At 36.1% G+C, this 19,696-nt stretch overlaps 1 protein-coding gene across 1 annotated transcript; it reads right to left on the reverse strand.

The window, feature by feature from the left end:
- Positions 1-2,457: 2,457 nt before the first annotated feature.
- On the reverse strand, positions 2,458-11,259 carry RNFT1 (ring finger protein, transmembrane 1). Its single transcript, XM_006899451.1, has 8 exons — positions 10,827-11,259; positions 10,575-10,651; positions 8,757-8,857; positions 7,160-7,313; positions 6,685-6,843; positions 5,955-6,020; positions 3,648-3,749; positions 2,458-2,592 (listed from the first exon to the last, which is right to left on the reverse strand). Exons 1-8 carry the CDS (start codon positions 11,221-11,223, stop codon positions 2,458-2,460), a joined length of 1,191 nt encoding a protein of 396 aa, XP_006899513.1. The 5' UTR covers positions 11,224-11,259.
- Between the last annotated feature and the right edge of the window lie 8,437 nt (positions 11,260-19,696).

The raw sequence follows: 19,696 nt of genomic DNA on the forward strand, positions 1-19,696 counted from the left end.
GCATCTAATATAGCATTTTAATACCCTGAGCCTTGATTTTGTATTTAATATAGGGCTTATTTTAGATATTTAGTGTATGGTTCTTAGCTTACAAAGGGCTAGATTTAAGGTTATTCCCATGAGAAATAAAGAATTTATGAAGAATAGCTTTTGAGGCTTCAAATATGGTTCTTTTTAAAAAAGTCCAAACACCTACTCTCTTCCTTAAACACTAACAAGCTGGACAAAAATACTATAAAAATATGTGACTCGCATAGGACCTCAGGTCTGTTGCGGGTTATTAACACTATTTTTCTTGTGTGATTTTTAATTTCCCACTGTAGCACAAGTATTTTCTCAGTGGATTAACATGGGTGGCATCTGAAATATGGATTCATCTGTTTGTGTTTGCTCTTTAAAACTATTCTTTTTCTTCTATCCCAAGTTGGCTTTGCATCTATCAGATTAAATTCTTCAGCTGCCTTATTAGGAGTGTTATGAGGGTGGTAACACTTTTTTTGCTTTTCATCTTGTATTTAGTTTAATGTATTAATTTTATTTCGGATTGAATGACTGTAAATAGAAATTAAATACAAATTTGAATAAACATAAAACAGTGATTTTTCTTTTTAAATTATTTTAAGATAGGAAAAAATAACAGTATACACAGATGGTTTTTCATAACTTGTCGGATGCATCAAGATTCTCCTATTTAATAAAGTTACTTTAAAAATGAAATGACAGTTGCAAAACAGTTTTTGCTGAGAAGCTGAAGATATTCTAAGTCTTGGTATTAATGTTTATCTGTTGGGTGGTAATGGGCAGTTTCCAAGTTCTGTTAAATAGTGGACTCAAACTGGTTGCTTAAACAAAGTTTACATGAAAAATTAAGTTTCATATAAGAGCAGTAAGACTTTGTCAAATACATTTTATTATTCGATGTATATGCATAAAATAGCGTATGGCACAAATATTTTAACTAATATCTCAGTACATTCATATCACAGGAATTTGACATAACCTGTATAAACAGAGTTCTTTGGTAATTAGATGAAATCTCTAGAGAAGCTGTCAAACTTTATCTTTTTTTAAAATAGTGGCATTCTCTAAATGCTGGTAAAACAATTTTCTTTTCAGAAGGCATGGTCTGAGTACACAGTTTCTTAATCCATATTTCCCTTTGAGAGGAATAAGAAAAGTAGAGAAATGCCTCCAGTTTATCAACATTGTCAGTGAATGTAATAGTTTTATTACATTTTCCCTTTTTATTCATCTGTGAATGTTCTTATTCCTTCAAAAAAGTGTATTAAGAAACAAAACTATCAGAATTAACTATAGACTAGTTTGTTGTGTACCATCGAGTTGGAACTGATCCATAATTGACCATCATGTGTTCACAGGCAGTCAACCGAGCTCCCTATAAATTCTTAAGTGCCATCAAGTTGGAACTCACCTATAGCTGACCCTCCAGTGGGTTTTTAGACATAGTAAATCACATGGAAACTGACTGCCCATCTTTCTTCACAGAGTAGCTGATGGATTAGAATTGTGTGCCTCTTGATAGTGGTATGGCAGGTATGGTAAATAGATACGGAAGTGTCTGGTGGCCTACTGGATAGGGTGTTGCACTGCGAACTCAGAGGCAAAATTGGTAGTGTCCTTTTGGGTGATTTATAGCCTGTGAAAACCTGATAAACTCAAAACTTAGCAACTTGATGGCAGTGAGTTAGTGAAGTTATCAAATGGTATCACTTGTGAATCCTCAACTGTTTAAAAAAAAATCAACCTCAATTACTATTATTTTAAATATAGAGTCCATGGCACCATATAAAAAATGAGTATTAAAGCCAAGAGCAAAATGCATGTGAATATAAATAATTTATTACTGATTACTAATCATACCGTAAAGAATACAATATTAAAATATATCCTCAGAAAATTATTTTTTTACTTCGAAAATCTGATTATTAAAGTAAAATACGGTATTTAGAACTTCCATTTAAAAATAGAAATTTCATTAAAATTTCAGGATTTATGAGGATGGGAGTTATACAATCAGTGTTAAAGAAGATTCTGGTTTCAGGCAACATGTATCTTCAAATATTATGAAAAATATTTTTTAATTTGAAAATAATGTCAGGAAAGAATACCTGAGTTTTTCTACAACCATTATTTCTAATTTCTGTTTTGGTGAAATTAACAAGAAAACACAATTACATGTTTAAAAACATTTCTATTTTAACACTGTACTCACCTGTCCAGTAATTGGAAGAAATGCTGGATACATACTAGTTTTGAACATTACTTACATATTTATAAAAATATAAGACCTTAAACTAAATTGGACTATGCACTTACATCTTACCTAAAAACATTTGAAAATCTTTTCCTTTTTGCCATGAAAACTCATTCTAATGCCTTTATCAATAGTCACGAAAGCCAAATATAGTATTTTGTGTCTTTAACAGTTCCTAAGATTTAATATACTTGAAGGTGTGAAGAAGTTGCTCCATCTTTCCATTTGTTTATATGTTCTGAAATTACAGTTCTGCATAGAGGACATGTTTTCTCTCTGTTAAACCATAAGGCGATGCATTCTTCACAAAATATATGCTGCAAGGGAATTAAAAACGAGAGTTTATACTTAGTAATTAAGATTTATTAACTGTAGAAAATCATACTCTTTAGAGCTAAAGGAATTTTGTGTAGAGTAGTAATCCTCATTTTAAAAATGCGAAAAGTACTAACATATTTAAAGACAAATAATGTAGAAGATCACTTATTAAAAAAAAACTAGCGAAAGGTTTACATACAGAGAATCAATCTAATAGTTACAGACGGGAGATGGAGTAGAAAATCAATGGATAGGCAGTGAACACTGTATTAGAATAAATTAAGGACAATGTGGAATTAATATATAAATTGATTATATAAATTAATATATAAAATGAGATGCATGATTGAGTTTAAAAAGCTAAGGAAATGTTTACACACAGATTGAAATAATTTTGGAGGGTTGATGGAAGAAAAGTGTGTGATAGAGGCGCAGAAATTAGTGGAAAGGCAAGGTAAAATGAGGATTTGATGGGATATAATAAATGGTACTGGTCAATTTTAAATGTTATAAAACAAAAGCAAAAAAAAAAGCAATTAAAAAAACACCACAAAACAGGTCAGAACAGGTTAGTGGTGGAATCACACAACTAAATTCTTTTTACTGTATACATTTACCATTTATAATAAAATACAAGTTATCCTTAGGTGACATACCTTTTAAGATAAAAGTTATTAACACATAAGAGCTTAATAGTGATGAAGAATAACTGTCATAAGGTATAGAGAAAAGCCTTAATGCAATAACAAATGCTGGTGTTTTAAAAGACTAACATCCAGTTACGAAAAATCCCATTTTCCAATCATCTTGGTTTCTAATCTGCCAGTTAAAATACCTTTTCATACAGTTCTCTGCATAAAAGCCATCACAACATAAGGCACAACATTTAGTCCATTTACCAAACCTAAATCAAACATGAAATTACTAGTCTGTATTCTGGATGCCATCTTCCACTGTATTTTTTTTTTTTGCTTTTTCCTTATAACTGACATGATTGTGCAAGTCATAGAGAAGGAATTCTATAGAGATGTATGTTATTTAAAAATAAAATTACCTGACAGATAAGCAGAATTGGCTTCTGAAATTCAGCTTGACAAATTGAACAAATATCATCCACATCTGAACACTGTCTCTTGCTGGCAGCCACCCCATAACTCTATGAAGATAAGACAGTCTGCTCACTTTCAGTTTCTTTCCCGTTTTTGTAATAGGTGATGTTCAACTTCTCAAATCTCCCTTGAAATTTTCCCAAAGGGTACAAACATTTCAAAGTAGAACTACACCTTAATGAATTGCAAGAAATAAAATCCTTGTACTGTTACATTGGCAATCAGGTCTAGGGAATTCTCAAATGATGACAGTGTTTAAATTCAGCACCTCAATTAAAAGACTAAGCAATCGGAAATAAGTTATTACAGAATTTATATTCATATCTAAAACCCCAGTACTGCTAAACTGAACTCTGTTAATTTGGTGGAGCACTGGTGGCTCAGTGGTAAGAAGCTATGTTGCCAATGCAAAGGCACATGGTTTGGATACACCAGCTGCTCCTGGGGAGAGAAAATTGCTCCTTGCAATTTTCTGCTTCTGAAAACCCACAGGAGGGGTTTGCTATGAGTCAGTTCTGATTTGATGGTACTTAACAGTGTATCTTCATTTGGTGGTGGTTTCACAGAAAGTTAATCCTTACCATGCTGAATGACTAACTCACCTAGAGTGCTTATTTTAAAACTACAGATTTCTATTTTATACTGGAGGATGAACGTCCCGGTAGGTCCAGTTATACTAAGATAGGATCCAGGAATCTTGCAAGCTCCTCAGGGAGTTCAATGTGAAGAAAGCTTGGGACTACTGAGCTCTGCCCCAAGTACCATTAAATCTAAAATGTTACTACCCATCCTTAATAATCACATAAGTCAGAAAACAATACTGGGAAATGAATGATGAAATCTGAAAAAGAACTATATATATAACAAGTAGAGCCAAGAATTTTAAAACTGAATAAATACTTCCAATCCCTTAAATTGTATTTTAAAGTCCAAAAAATTGTTTTTGATCTCTTAAGATCTTAACTTTAACAGCAAATTTAGCACAACCTACTCATTAACTAAATGTGACAGTTATGACCCCTTTGTGAAATTTGGCAGATTAAGAGATCAACTTTCTGTAAAACAACAGGAAAGGGATAGCTAAGGATATACAAGAATACTCAACCACACTCATAGAAAATGAGAAGAAAACTGCCTGTTTCAGCATAGCTGATGCTATAATCTAAATGTCTTATAATAATGTCTGAGTCAACCCAAGGATTGAAATATTAGGAATTTTTGAGGATTTTGGTACCTATATCCCTTTGTAAAATGTCATTTCCCAAAAAATTTGTTCTGTAAGAGACTACACTGGATGGTTAATACTGACAGGATTTTAAAGCATAATTCTTATCTGGTATTTTCGAGATTACCTCCAAGACTTACCCTGATGGTGCCTGCCATTTCTCTGATAAAGTTAAGGAACCATGTGTAGGCTGGCTATCTCTAGAGTATATCTAAAGAGTAGCTACTATGTCACAGGCTTACTAATATATTATCCGTCTTAGTGGAAGATGGCTGGAATATTTTTTTTTTCTATACTTTGCCTCCTAAAGAAAGGATATCAGTATATTCCTGGGTTTATTTCAGCGTAAGCTTTACTATTACATTAATTAGTGAAATGGCAAATACTCAATCATCATCTTTTAATTAAGTTGGCTAAAACCAGACTTTTTATTTTATCTTGTCTAAACAAAGTCCACAAAGGATGTAAAAAAATTCCACACTGGAAAAGAGTGCTTTGTACAGGTACTCTGGTCCACTGTATAGGTAAAATAATCATTTTTTTTAAAACACAAAAGAAAAATAGTAGTACATTATTAGGTGTCCCTTAGCCCTGACAAAGTAATTGTTTATAAACCTAATATAGTGCTAAGTTGAGGATGTGACCATACCTAAGTACTGGGAACCTTTGGGGCATTCTGATTAGCCGAATAATAGTTGAGAGATGCAGAGTCAGTATTTATGGACTCAAATAAGAATAGGGGGTGGAAGTTCAGAATTTTTACAGATTTGTTTAGAAACCTTGAACATTTTAGCTGATTAAAAGGGAAATAAAACCACAAGCATTACAACAGGTAAGGTGGCAGTCGACATGCAATTTAAGAAACTTGACCACGTAAGTAAAGTCCAAGTCATTATCATAGCCCTGAGTGTCAAAGTACTTAGAAAAGTAATCTCAAAGTAAAATATCATCTAATTATAAATTACATACTTCTAAAATATTTTATAGTGATATAAAATGCTTTTCTCTTTATATGGTAAGTACTTACAGGTCGAGTAAAAAATATTTGCAAAACCTGCCTGAAAGTTCTCAGATGTCTAAAAAAGTCCAAAAGCTGAAAGAAAGAAGAGATCATGTATTAATTCAAAGACCTCTACTGTCAAAGCTGAACTCCTATAATATAGACTCCTGCTACCTAACTCAATGCTCAATCCTGATATTTAGCTTGATGCCGACTGATTATGAAATTAAACAATTATTGAATATTTTACTCAACTTACTGAATTCAGCCAACTTTTAACCATACTGAAGTACCTTTAAGTGTTTTGAGTTGTAATTTGATCAAGAAAAATAAAAATTAGGTCAAAGCTCAAGAGGAGATTAAAATAATGTTGCTTAGTTCATGTGTTTTAAACATTTAGATGCTAAGATTTGATAAAATGATTTCCAAGATGAAGGGAATAAGACACAATTCTCCACTAGTTTAAAAACTATGTGTATGAACATAAATGTTGGTAAGATACATGTTCTATTCTACTTTCTACCTTAGTATTCCAAGTTTGGTGGAGCTTCACCATGCTCCTTCCACATCAGTGAACAAAACACGTGGAAATATATTTTCATTTCTTCTATTTTTAATAGATAAAAATCTTGACATGTCAAAATACTGGAATGAATATAAAATAAACTATAAAACTATTAAAGGGAAAGTATTAGTATGTAAGTCTAATCATATGAATCATTATCCAATTATCAGGGAGATTTATAATGATACCTACTTTCATTATGAGGTAGAGTAAAGCCAGCAATATCCCCAGACTCCATCTTGTTACATTGCCAAACTCCCCATAGCTTATAAGATAACGAAACCAAACTGGTATGGGAACAAAAGTTCGGTAGTACTGACATAATTCTTCTAAAAGCATGTACCAGAAACCCTAAAAGAGGAAAAAGAAATACATACACAAGTTATGCACAAATACTTCATTTTGGCCAGAGAACATAGATACAATTTTATTTTCATATGTGACAGTCAATAAATGGTTTGCTTTCCAAGAATTTCTAAGGAAACAGTGAAAATGCAAAGTTATATATATATATATATATATATGAGAACACAGCAGATAAAAGCATAGTTATCAACTGATAATTTCGAAGAAAACAAATCTAATTTCTAAAGGAATAATTTAAAGCAGTAACAGCACTGATATATTCTGATAACACTATTACAATGTTACAAAACTAGTTTCTTACCTTGGATTTAAAAGGTATGAGGAAAGAAGGCACCAGTAAAATAAGACATTTTAAGCCCATGAAAATGAATTTCAGAATAAAGTCTGTAATCCCAACAATCCAAAGTATTTCCCAGAAGCTCAAATGGTCCAAAGCAGGTTTTAAAAAAATTAAGCTAACAAGAGAAAAACAAACATTTACCAAAGCAACAGACAAAGGTAAATGATTAATAGACATTTTAAGTTTGCGACTACGTATTTTAATTTCTTGTGTAAAAAGTAGGACATTGGCAAGATGATGTCAGAGTTGATGTTAAATTAGTGAGAGGTATTTTTTATTTTAAATTGACTTCAAATGCTTGCATTTCAAGTATTTTTCCCCATAGGATAAAGCACATGTAATATTCCAACCAATCTTTATAAATAACACAAACCTTAACTCTCAAAAATTCAAATACATTATATTTAAGTCAGAAATAACTGGCCCTCCAGCTGTTTTTTTGAGGCTGGTAAATCTTACAGGAAAAGACTACCCATCTTTCTCCCACAAAATAGCTGGTGGATTAGAATCACCAGTGGTGCACCAGCAGCCTAACTCTACAGACTACATCATCAGAACTTTGCTTATAAATACTGCTGTTGTGTGCTGTCAAGTCAGAAGTGACTCACAGCTGACCCTCTAGTGGGTTTTCAGAAGCAGTAAATCACATAGGAGATTGCCCATCCTCTCTGCAATTCCTATAAGGATTTCATCTACTCTTCCCACAGTGAATTGCTTTTGTCAAGACCTTTAACTTCCTCTGTTACTGAGTTCAAAGGTAATTTCTTTCATTTTCCTCAAGGTGTTTTTAAGACTGTCCCAATACTAATATATCACTATTGATTCCTTCTAAATGTATTTGCTGTTCCTCTGGCCTATTTTTAATTTTGGATACGCCCTGTCGTGGGCTCTTTTTATCTGCTTTCCTTGGTCATTCTCATCTAGTCAGCAATATGCTCACACCATTAATTGACAGCCCTAAGCTTTACCCTGAGTTTCTTAGATTTGTTTAATTATTTCAAGACCCTCAAAACAAAATTAATTTTCCTCTCAAAACCAATTCTTCAGTCTGAACATCCATTAAAGTTGCCCAGGCCAACCACCCTTGGGTCACCCTTGATCCCCACCCCTAATCTAACCTAATCTATCAAGGAAACCTATTTGCTCTACATCTGTATTCCAGATTTGTTCATACCTGTCCAACTCCAGTGAAAACAGAACTTAGAACAAAGCTGAAATCTGAAACATTCCGATCTAACAGAAAAGAACAACTGCCTCTGAGTTCTTCACCTTAGCTTAGTTCTAGAAACATTTTTAAAAAAAATAAACAAACCACAAAACACTAACAGACTTACAGTACTTAATAAACATTATATAAACAAAAATGGAAAAAAACACCCCAAAATGTAAAGTCTGTTTACTAAGGCACTGAGGATAAAAATCTGAAGACACTCAGAACTCAATCTTGCAAGGAGAAAAATAAAAATGAAGTATGTACAATCAATATGTTTACAAAATAAAAGTGCTATGGGATATATAAAAACATTTAAAAAAACTGTGTACTTGGACTCTTAATTACCTGTAATAAAGTGACTGAGAATTAAAGGCATAATATAAAAGAACAGAAGATCCTGCTAAGAATACCAGTAACCAAGCACACTGAATCTTTGAGCACCTTTCCTGAAAGATAAACAATTTTATAATTTGTTACTTTGAATTATACCATAATTTTAAATATTATTAAACTTTTACCTTAAAAGTACAGAACTAAATCATACATAAATGCTATATATTTTCAGTGAATGAAACTTAAAATTCTCAAGACACATACTTCTTCACTACATAGAAAATACTGTTTTAAAGGAAGCTTTTTTTATAAATTAAAAGACTAGCCAAATGCATATTTTATGTGCTTATTCTTAAAATGGAATCTCTAAAATGTATCTCAGTAGATAAGAGTTTTATCATTTTATAATTTAGATTATTCAAATAAGTAGTAAGACAGGCTGACCTTACTTGTAAAATAAAAAATTTTAATTACAACTTTTAAGGGTTAATTTTTTTTGTTTGATAAATATTTGACTACCAATGTCCAGGAAGAAAACAAGTTCTTTTATATATACATAGCTCTTTCAAAGTGCTTTAAAGTGAAATTTTATCAACTATTTTTCCCAATGATTTAAGTGACTAGTATTCCTGAATGTCATGTGAAAATGTCTTGGTTTTCATTTTCTTTAAAGAGAAACTTAAGCAATTCAGTACCAATTTATTAAATGACATATTTATTTTAAATCCTATAGTGCATTGGGACCCTGGTGGTGGAGTGGTTAAATCTCACCTGGTAACTAGAAGGTTGGTGGTTTGAATCCACTGCCACACCACAGGAGAAAGATGTGGTTGGCTGTTTCCATAAAGATAGGTTCTTAGAAATCCTATGTGGTAGTAGTATTGTGTCCTGTAAGATTGCTAGGAGTTAGAATTCTCTTAATGGCAGTGGGTTTGGCTTTTAATGCAACAGCTAGTATTTAATAACTATATCAGTAGGTTCTTGTGTGATGCAAAAGGTCTGTGTTCACTTAATGGTCGGTGGTTTGAATCAACCTAGCAGCTCCATAAAGAAAAGCCTAGCAATCTGCTTCTGTAAAGATCAGACAAAATCCTATGTAGTCTACTGTGTTACAAAGCCATCATGGGTTGAAAGTGATTCAAAAGCAACAAGATTTTTTATTTGTGGTGTGCCATGGAATTGATTCAGACTCATAGCAATCTAGAACAGAACTGCCCACAACAGGATTTCCTAGGGTACAAATCTTTATGGAAACAGACTGCCACATTTCTCACAGTTCTTAAGCAGCTGGTGAATTCGAATCACTGACTTCTCAGTTAACAGTCAAGTTCTTAAACACTGTGCCAGCAGGGTTCCTTTTTATAGTCAAAAACTCACACTCACTACCATCAAGTTCTAACAAATTCATAGTGGATAAGTGGCTTTAATCACAGAGGGAGAGGCTGGCTGCCCATCTTTCTCCCACAGACCTGCTGGTGGACTGGAACCGCCAGAAGGATGGAGCCTTTGAATTAGCAGCAAAACTATGGCTTATGCAAACTGTGCTCTTTTTCTTATTAATATGGTCACACTGATTCATGAAATATGGAGCACTTGCCAAATAATCTCAAAAAGATTTCTGAATCCTGTGTAGTTATACTTCTTCATCAGGAACAAAATATATGAAGGCTGACAAAATATTCCAGATAATCTGTTTATAAAATTCAATGCATCATGGATGCTATAATTTAAATTTGTTAAATAAACTTATTTCCTATTTCTCTCACAGTGAGTATGTAATTCTACAGTGAGAAACATCTAAGAATTCTTTTGGTTGCTTAGTATACTTACTCTTAGAAAAACCTGATTTACAATGCTTTTGTTTGCATACATAAAAGTTGTTAGCAGTCCAATTCCAAGAGAAATTCCTGTTAGAAAATAAGTTAAAAAATCAAAGAGGAACGAATATATAATCTAATAATGATAAGAATTAAAAGGAAGCATGTAACTTTAAAATGTAAAAGAATTAGTAAGTTAAATACACAGGTTATGATTAAAAGAAATAAAATTAACTGAAAAACAGTTTGTTCTATAATGCCTTACCTGTTATATGCTGCATAACAAGTTTGACACTCAGAATCAGACTATATGGAAGGCTTTTTTGCAACCACTTGAAGAGAGAGCGGAATTCTGAGAAGGAGTTACTGCCATGTTCTCCCGACTCCGTAGCAGTATCATCTGGCTGCCTTGCTTCACTGTAGGCGTGACTCTGCAAGCGACTGTGTACACATCCATGGCTACAGCTGTGGACACCTGACCTTACATTTCTGGAGCTTGGATTTTGAGCACATTCTTTCGGTATGGAGTTTATCTGGATATGCACATCTCCAGAATGAAGACAAGAGCCTTCTCCTGTCAACCTTGCATATTGAGAAGCTGAGACATTCTCAGTGCCTGCAGTTCCTGGCAGACCAAGCATTTGGTTGGAGTTGGCTTGCATTGTCCTTGAATATTTTTCTCAGATCCAAGTTTCTTTCTGAGCACGCTGTTCAAGACAGATGATACTGTTTTCTATTTGTTACCAACTGAAAGAACTGCTAACAATAATAGATTAATGTTTTCAAATGATCCGTTCTTGTTTACTCTGCTGTCCTCCACAAATTTATGTAATACATGCAAAAAGGGGGGGAAACTTGCACTTGAAATGCCTCTATTTCTCTTTAACGGATAACAGCAGAACAGTCCTAAACTAAATGCCCAACAGGTATTAATGACATAAATACTAGTATTCAAATGTGTCAGAATATTTATTCAGCCCCGTTGAATCAGTTTAATCTCGGATTTCACAAAGAATGAGTGAGTATTGTCTTTCTTGGAAATGCTAGGGAGAAAAAAATTTAAAACTTTAGTTTCATCATGAGTAACGTAGGAAAAGGAGGGATTTCAATAAGTTTAGTTTTATGCAGAAACAGCTCTCCTTAAGCTACAAAAGTTTCCCAGAATTAATGATGCCCTTGCCGTCTTTCCTCATCTCCCCTCAAATGTTAAGTATCTCTCAAATAGGAACAATTTGGGAGCCAGCGTCTAATTGCTGGATGACTGAAAAGGGAGCTCATACAGCCTATTAAATAACGCCAGCGTCGTGGTGGGAGGGGGCGTAGCGACAAGAACGGGGCTGCTGCCTGGGAAGGATCCCTAGTACCTACCAGTCAGACAAACGGTAGGGGCCATCTCAGACTGCCCTACCTCGCTGTTTCTCTAGAAGGAAACTGAAATTAACGTCAGAACACGTTCTGTGTCATTCTTTTATTTCTAGTTTCACTACTTCTGTGATTACCACTTGGCAGTTGGGTGTTTTAGTGTCTTTAAGAAGGCTCAGACGGGGAACTATTTCCTTAGACCTCTGAAGACTGACGCTGTCTTAAGCTGTTTCGGTGTCTTTTACAGAAATAAAAATACAGAGACAAGAAAGAAAATAAGGCAGAAAGAAACCTAATTCCCGAAGCCAGCGTTCCGGAATTCCCAAGGCCAGGTTTCCCCCCCCCCCAGGTCCGAACTTCGGGTGACCCAGTTGGACCCAGAACTCTTCCGCGGCACCCTCCACCCTGGCCCGCTTCTCCCAGACCTGACCTCTCATGACGAAGAGCAGACAGAAGCCTTGGCTGCGACGGCGAGAGCAAGGCGTGACGCCGGTTCAGCCCCCTGAGCCAGGGCCATCCCTTAAGCCCACCATTGAGCAACTGCGGCGGTGGCGGGGCGCGCGCACTCCCCGGACGTCCTCACGCGCGCGCGCCCGCCCGCCCACGCGCCGCGTCTGCGCCCGAGGGCGCGCGGCTTCTGACGCGCAGGATCGCGGGAGGGTGGACACCGCCACGGCTGCTTCGGGGCGTTGTCTCAGAAGATAGGGCTGCGTTTCGGAACAGCCTGTAGGTGTGTGGGTGCACTTTAAATTATAAATTACCCCCATGTATATGGCGTCTTTTCATGTAATCTTCTCTACGCCTGAGGGATATGGATGTTTTGGCTGCGAAAACCAGCCTTCGGAAGGACAGGCATGAAGTAGGATTGCTGCCCTGACTGCCGAGAGAATCAAAGCGTTGCAGAGCCTCAGGAGGGCACCTTGGGGTCCCTGGAGCCTTACCCCCTGAGGGTGCCCAGGCCCCAAGTTCCGCCAAGTTTTCGCACGGGAGCCGGAGGAGCCACGTTGCTGAAGGATTATGCACATAATTGAGGAGAGAGGCGGGGTAGAGCGACAGCGCCGAGGCTTCCGGGTTCAGGTTTCGCGAGTTCAACTGCTGACCTCGTGGAGGCTGGACAGTGAACTGTGTTTTCGTTACAATTTTGAGGTTGCGCAGTGTGAACGAGGTCATGCCAAAACGTGAAGAGCTCAGAAAGGGCAATGGGGGTGGGGGTGGGGTGGCATTCGGATATGGCTCGAGGTATAAGTGGAATTTAAAAAGCTCTGTCCTCAGCTGGTTACGAAGAAACTCCATTGTCTTCTCGATAATTCTGTAAATTCAAAACTGTTCCAAAACAAAAATTCATTATGGAAACAAAGAAGAAACCTGAAACAGAATCCTGCCATTTTTCGAGTCCCAACCCAAAAAGAAGAAATTATTCTGTGTATTATTCATTGAGCCTCCCTCATGCCTGAAGACGAATACCCTTTCAGTTCAGAATCACAAACTTCTTCGCACCTTTTGTTTCTCCTTTTTATTTGCAGAATTGTCTCCAAAAAAAAGAACCCTCCAGTCTCTGTGACGTTCTTGGACTTTCAAGATTATATGTTAACCTGCTGAACGAACATGAACAGGAGTTTAAATTTGCATGCTCACACGCACATAAACACACACGAAGGTTAGGAGTTGAAGTCTAGTGAAAAGGTAATTCCTTATTTAAAACCACTCGCTTGCCCATGATCCTTAGATCGTGTGTAAATTTTGAGGCTCCTTATTCAGGAAATTGTTTGCAGTTTATTTTCTCATATATCAGAGTACAACTGAGCCCATTCTTTAATGTCAATTATCCATTTTGAGGCTAAAAATTAATTCCATTAGTTCTTCTCTTGCCAAATAATTTCCCCTGGGAAGAAAGGCACGTTTTCCCTTTAGGCCATTATTAGATCTCACTGTCTTAAGATGCTGTGCGGAATTTTGTTTTCCTCTTCTTGTAATATATTTTAATTATGTGCTTGGTTAATGTAACAAATTAGATTGATTTCTGGGCCAGAAAGACTGAGGTCTCGTGGTATAGTACAATTGGTTGGACTGCTAACCCAAAGGTCACACCTACCTCTCTTACTGGGCAGTCTCTTCCTATGGAATACAGACTTGGAAACTGTGGAGGGTCAGCTATGAATTGATTCTGACTGGATTGCAGTGAGGGTTGAGTTTACAGCTAAATGGCCAGACAGTAATGTTGGTACATTTTTCAAGGAGACTTACTTGCATACCATTTGACCTTTCCAACTACAAAAGAAATGTTTTTATCTTAAGATATATGAGAATAATACTGTTGCTGTTAGGCGCCATCAAGTTGATTCCAACATGTAGCAACCCACACTGCTCAGTCCAGCACCAGCTTCACAATTACTACCCTGTTTGGGCCTGTTGTTGTACCCACTCTGTCATTTTGGTGAGGGTCTTCCCGTTTTTCAGTGACATTTTCAGTTTGTCAAGCATAATCTCCTTTCCTAGGGATTGGTTCTTCCTCATAATATGTTCAAAGTACTTGAGATGAAGTCTTAACATCCTTGCTTCTATGGAGCATTCTGATTGTGGTTCTTCCCAGTCGGATTTATTCATCCTGGCAATCCACGACATGTTCAGTAGTCTTTACCCACATCATAATTCAAATGCATAAATATTCATGAATATGAAGGCATTGAAAATATCATGTTCATCTTGAATATCTTCCTATTCTTTGCCTACCTTCCACCTTTCCAAACATGGACCCCTCCCGAAAACATGCCCAAAGTACATGCGGTGAAGATAATATGTAACTTTTAAAATATTTTAGTATACCTGTAGACTTAATTTTAATGACATTTAAAATTTTAACATTCCTAACATACTGGATGTCTATTAGTGTATATTGAGAATCTAATAGTATACGTGGAGCACCATTTCACCCATATAAATTGACTAAAAAGTAACCTATTTGAAGAAATGAAGACTTCAGAGTTGATAACACTTGACTCAGCGAAAGATTGCTCTCTGATAAATCTTTCCACTGGGGGTTTGAAAATGGAAATTTTAATTGAATAATTCAAAGATCATTTGCTGAGTACTTAATAAGTATCAAGAATTGTAGTGAATGTTAAAAAGAACATGTATTTAAAAAGTCCTCATCTCACAATAAGTAGGTTAGACCCACAAAAAAAGAATTATAGTAGATTGTAATAAATACTGTAATTGAATGTTGTGTGAAATGCAGTAGAAGTACAGAGATGAGAACATTTATCAGGCCAGAAGGAATTCTATTTATGGTATTTGAAATAAATAATGAAGAGTAAATTAAAATTGCCAAGCACAAGCAAAGACTGATCAGTCTGTAGAGAACTAATAGTATGTATCAAGTTGTTATGTGCCAACAAGTTGCTTAAAACTCATAGCGACCTTATGTACAACAGCCCTAAATCCTGCTCTATGCTATATCAACCTTATTGTCTCTGACATACCTACCCCCGTTGCCCCAGTGACTGAATCAATCCAGCTCATCAAGGGTTTTCCTCTCCTGCGCTGACCCTCCACCTTCCCAAGCATGAAGTTCTCTGTAAGAACCGGTCCCTCTTTGTAACATGTCCAAAGTATGTCAGAAGAAGCTTCAGAATCCTTGCCTCCATGGAGCAGCCCAGTTTCACCTTCTCCAGGATGAACTTGTTTGTTCTCTTAGCAGTCCATGGTATATTCAACACTTTTCTCTAGCACCACAGCTCAAAGGCATCAATTCTCTTTCTTTCATTCCTAGTCACTGTCCAGATATCTGATGCATAGCAAGCAATTGCGAAGACTATGGCCTGGATCAGCCACACCTTAGTCTCCAGACTGACATTGTAGTACTCTAGAGAGGTCCCTGACAGGAGACTTTCCCAATGCTATTCGTCTCTTGATTTCCCTGGCTGCTGGGACCAAGAGTGTTGATTATAGAGTCAAGCAAACTAAAACTGTTAACAATATCTCTTCATTATCCATACTAATACTGCCAGTTGGCCCAGTGGTGAGAATCTTTGTTTTCTTGATGTTGAACTTCAGTCCATATTGAAGGCTGCAATCCTTGACCTTCTGCAGTAAGCTCTTCAGATCCTCCTAAGTATCAGCAAGCAGGGTTATGCCATCTGCATAATGCAAGTTGTTGATGAATCTTCCTCTAATCCTGATGCTACATTCCTCCTCATACAGCCCAGCGTCCCAGATGATCTGTTCTGCATATAGATTGAAAAGGTATGGAGACAGAATACATCCCTGGCATACACCCTTCCTGATTTTGAACCATGCAGTGTCTCCTTGCTCTGATCTGACTGCCTCCTGGTTCAAGTATAGGTTTCACATAAGTCCAATCAAATATTCTGGGATTCCCATTTTTCTCAGAGTCAGCCACAGTTTGTCGTGATCCACAAAGTCAAATGCTTTTGCATAGTCAATGAAACAGACATTCCTCTGGTATTTTCTGCTTTCAGCCAAGATCAATTAACATTAGCTATAATATCCCTAGCACCACAGCCTCTTCTAAACCTTTCCTGCACATCTGACAGTTCTCTGCTGATGTGTTGCTCCAGTAATTTTTGGATAATTTTCAGTAGAATCTTGCTTGCATGTGATATTAATGACACTGAAATATCATGGGCTTTAATTTTGACAGTGTAAATATGTATGAGAGAATAGTGATATTTAAGAGAGGTGTTATGGATTATATTGTGTCCCCTTAAAATATTTATTGAAGTTCTGGCCCCTATATTATGGAGATGATCCTATCTAGAAATTAGGTTTTCCTGTTGTTTTATATTATGAATTCAGATTTTTAGCTTCCTAAATGATGGAAAATAATTCTTAAAGTTATACACTCACATAATAATACTAAATAACAAAAACATGTCGGGGATATATTTTCTTAAAGACCTAGTTTGCCATTGTTGTTAGGTGCTGTCAATCAGAGTACAACTCATGTGATTCTATGAACCTGAATCCTGTCTTTTCTTGTGCCATCCTCATCATCTCTAATACACTTGAGGCCATTGCTGCAGTTACTGTGTCAATCATCTCATTAGGTATTTTCTCTTTCATCAATCCCTCCACCTTTCCAAGCATAATGTCCCTTTGTAAGGAATAGCATCTTCTAGCAACATGTCCAAGGTATATGAGATGGTGCTTCACCATCCTTGCCTTCAAGGAGCACTCTGGTTGCAAGATATATTTGTTATTTTGGAAGTCTATGGGATAGTCAGCACAATTCTCCAACACCACAACTCAAAGGCATGAATTCTTTTGACATTCTCATTCATTGTCCAGCTCTCAGATGCATAGCAAGTAATTGAAAAGATCATGGCCTGAACCAAGCACACCATAGCCTTCAAACTGACATTATTGCTCTTCAGTATTTTAAAGAGGTCTCTGATACCAATATGTCCCCTGATCTTCTAACTGCTGTTGACTAATGTTGACTGTGGATCCAAGCAAGACAAAATTATTGACAGATTCAATCCTTTCTCCATCTGTCATAATGTTGTGCCGTGGTAAGGACTTTTGTTTTCTTGATATTGAGATGTAACAATAAATTCAGCTTTGGAAATACTGACTCTAGGATAATGGTGAAGGTACTCGGTAGTTTGAAATACAATCTAGAAATAGAAAACTTGAAGTAAAATTTTGGGATAAAATCTATGGCTTTGAGTGACTGTTCATTTCTTATTTAATAGTTCTTAATAATTGTGGTTAAAATTGCCAGTGCCATGTTGAATGTGGATGTTCTTGCCTTATTCCTGATTTTAGTGTGAAAATATTGTTTTTCACCATTTAGTGTATTCGCTGTGGTCTTTTTTTTTGTACATGCCATCTATCAGGTTATGTTCTCTTTATTTTGCTTGAATGCTTTTATCATGAAAAAATGTTAAAAAAATGTTCAAGCATTCTTCTAAGCTTTTATGAGTAACCATATAATTTTGTCACTTACTTAGTTTGTTGATATGATGTATTTTATCGGCTAATCGTAAATGTTGAGCCTGCTTTGCATTTTCAAGAAAAACTTCTTGAGCACAGTTGTCATGGATTAAATGGTTTCCCCTCAGAATTACATGATCTGGTAAGCCAAATAATTATAAAAGGACTTCAATACTATCAAGAAAGAGTTTCTAGAAGTGAAGTTTATATTTTTGGACCCAGATCCCTGTGTACAGAAGCTCCTTGACACTAGGGAAGGTTGAAACACATGGAGGTCTATAGATCTCCTACAGACACTGAAGGAAATAAGGACTTTTCTCCAGAGCTGACAGTTCGAGTGAGCCTCATTCAGAGTTGGAGTGGTGTAGTGGGTCTGACTCAGAATTTGGCTTCTCTAGACCATTACTCTTTTGGCTTTGTTTTCACTCTCTGGGACAAGCTTCTAATCTAACCCAGCTGTCGGGAGGGCAAGTAGTCAGCCTACATTATCAATAGCTGCTTGAGCCATTTCTTCCTCATGGGATGTGTTCATCTATCCAAAAGGGAATTAGCTTTAGCTAGTCTCTATATTGAGCAGGTTCAGAAGCAGAATTTGGGAACTGCAACACAAGGAAAGAAGAAGCAGAGAATGCAGTGTGTTCTTTGGGGCGGAGGTTCCTATATCAGGGATTGTATCTTGCTGTTAACTGAGAAGCTGCCCAGACTATTTGAAGGATTTTATCTTGCTCTTGACTGACTGAATTGAGAAAGGAATAGTGCTTACTGTTAACATGAATTATTGAGGGATTGTATCCTGCTGTTAACATGAATTATTGAGGGATTGTGTCATTTGGCTTCCCTAATAAATCCCATAACTAAGAGGTCTGTGTGATCACTGCAATGTATTTGAGACTCAGTAAGTAGGTGTGAGAGGACACATTTGACTTCATAGGAATTAGACTCGTGTTGTGACGGTTGTTGATGGGTAAATTGCCCCTTATGGTGGTAGAGGTCAGAATCAGCCCTCTCCGTGTTGCCATTGCTCCTTTTACAGTTGGCACCTTGGACTTGTCGACTCATAGCAACTCTGTATGCAACAGAAAAAACTATTGCCCTGTCCTGTACTATCTTCACAGTTGCTGCTCTGCTTGAGCACATTGAATCATTACATCCATTGAATTGAAGATCTTCCTCTTTTTCACTGACTCTTTCACTAAACTCAATGTCCTCCTGGGACTGGCCTTTACTGATACTGTGCCTATAGTGTGCCTCAATATCCTTGCCTCCAAGAATGTTCTGAGCTCTTCCTCCAAGACAGATTTGTTATTTCTTTATTGTCCTTTTACTATCTGTAGATTCTGTGATGATGCTCTTTTGTTTCCAGTATTAGTAGGCGGTATGGTTAGAAGTGTATCAATTTTATCAATATTTTCAATAAAACTTGGTTTCATTTATTTTGGTTTCTTTTTCTCTATTGTTTTGTTTTTAACTTAATTACTTCATGTTCTCATCTTTATTATTTCTTTTCTTCTCCTTGCTTTGTATTTCTTCTTTTTCTAGTTTTTGAAGGTAGAAGTTTATATTGTTTGTTTGAGATCTGTAATTTTTTCCCCTAATGCCAGCATGTGCATTTCTCTCTAGGTATTAGTTTAGCTGAATCTCATAAAATTTGATAGGTTGAATTTTCATATAATTAAAATATTTTAAATATCCTTGTAACTTTGACTCTTCATTCATTTAGCAGTATCTTTAATTTTCATATAATTGTCCAATGTTTTTTTCTATTTTTTTTATTGGATTCTAGTTTAATTTTGAAATGGTCAGAGAACCCACTTTTTA

This window comes from Elephantulus edwardii, unplaced genomic scaffold, assembly GCF_000299155.1.
Source record: "Elephantulus edwardii isolate Elephantulus edwardi_28Jun2011 unplaced genomic scaffold, EleEdw1.0 scaffold00257, whole genome shotgun sequence".
NCBI lineage: Eukaryota > Metazoa > Chordata > Mammalia > Macroscelidea > Macroscelididae > Elephantulus > Elephantulus edwardii.

Bases quoted from the DNA above. Each gene is read 5' to 3' on its own strand.
- RNFT1 (XM_006899451.1), bottom strand. From the start codon at position 11,223: ATGCAAGCCAACTCCAACCAAATGCTTGGTCTGCCAGGAACTGCAGGC. The intron at 7,314-8,756 runs GTAATTAAGAGT...TTCTCTTGTTAG, and splicing joins TCTCAGTCACTTTATTACAG to CTTAATTTTTTTAAAACCTG. The intron at 6,021-6,684 runs GTAGGTATCATT...TCTTTCTTTCAG, and splicing joins TACTCTACCTCATAATGAAA to CTTTTGGACTTTTTTAGACA.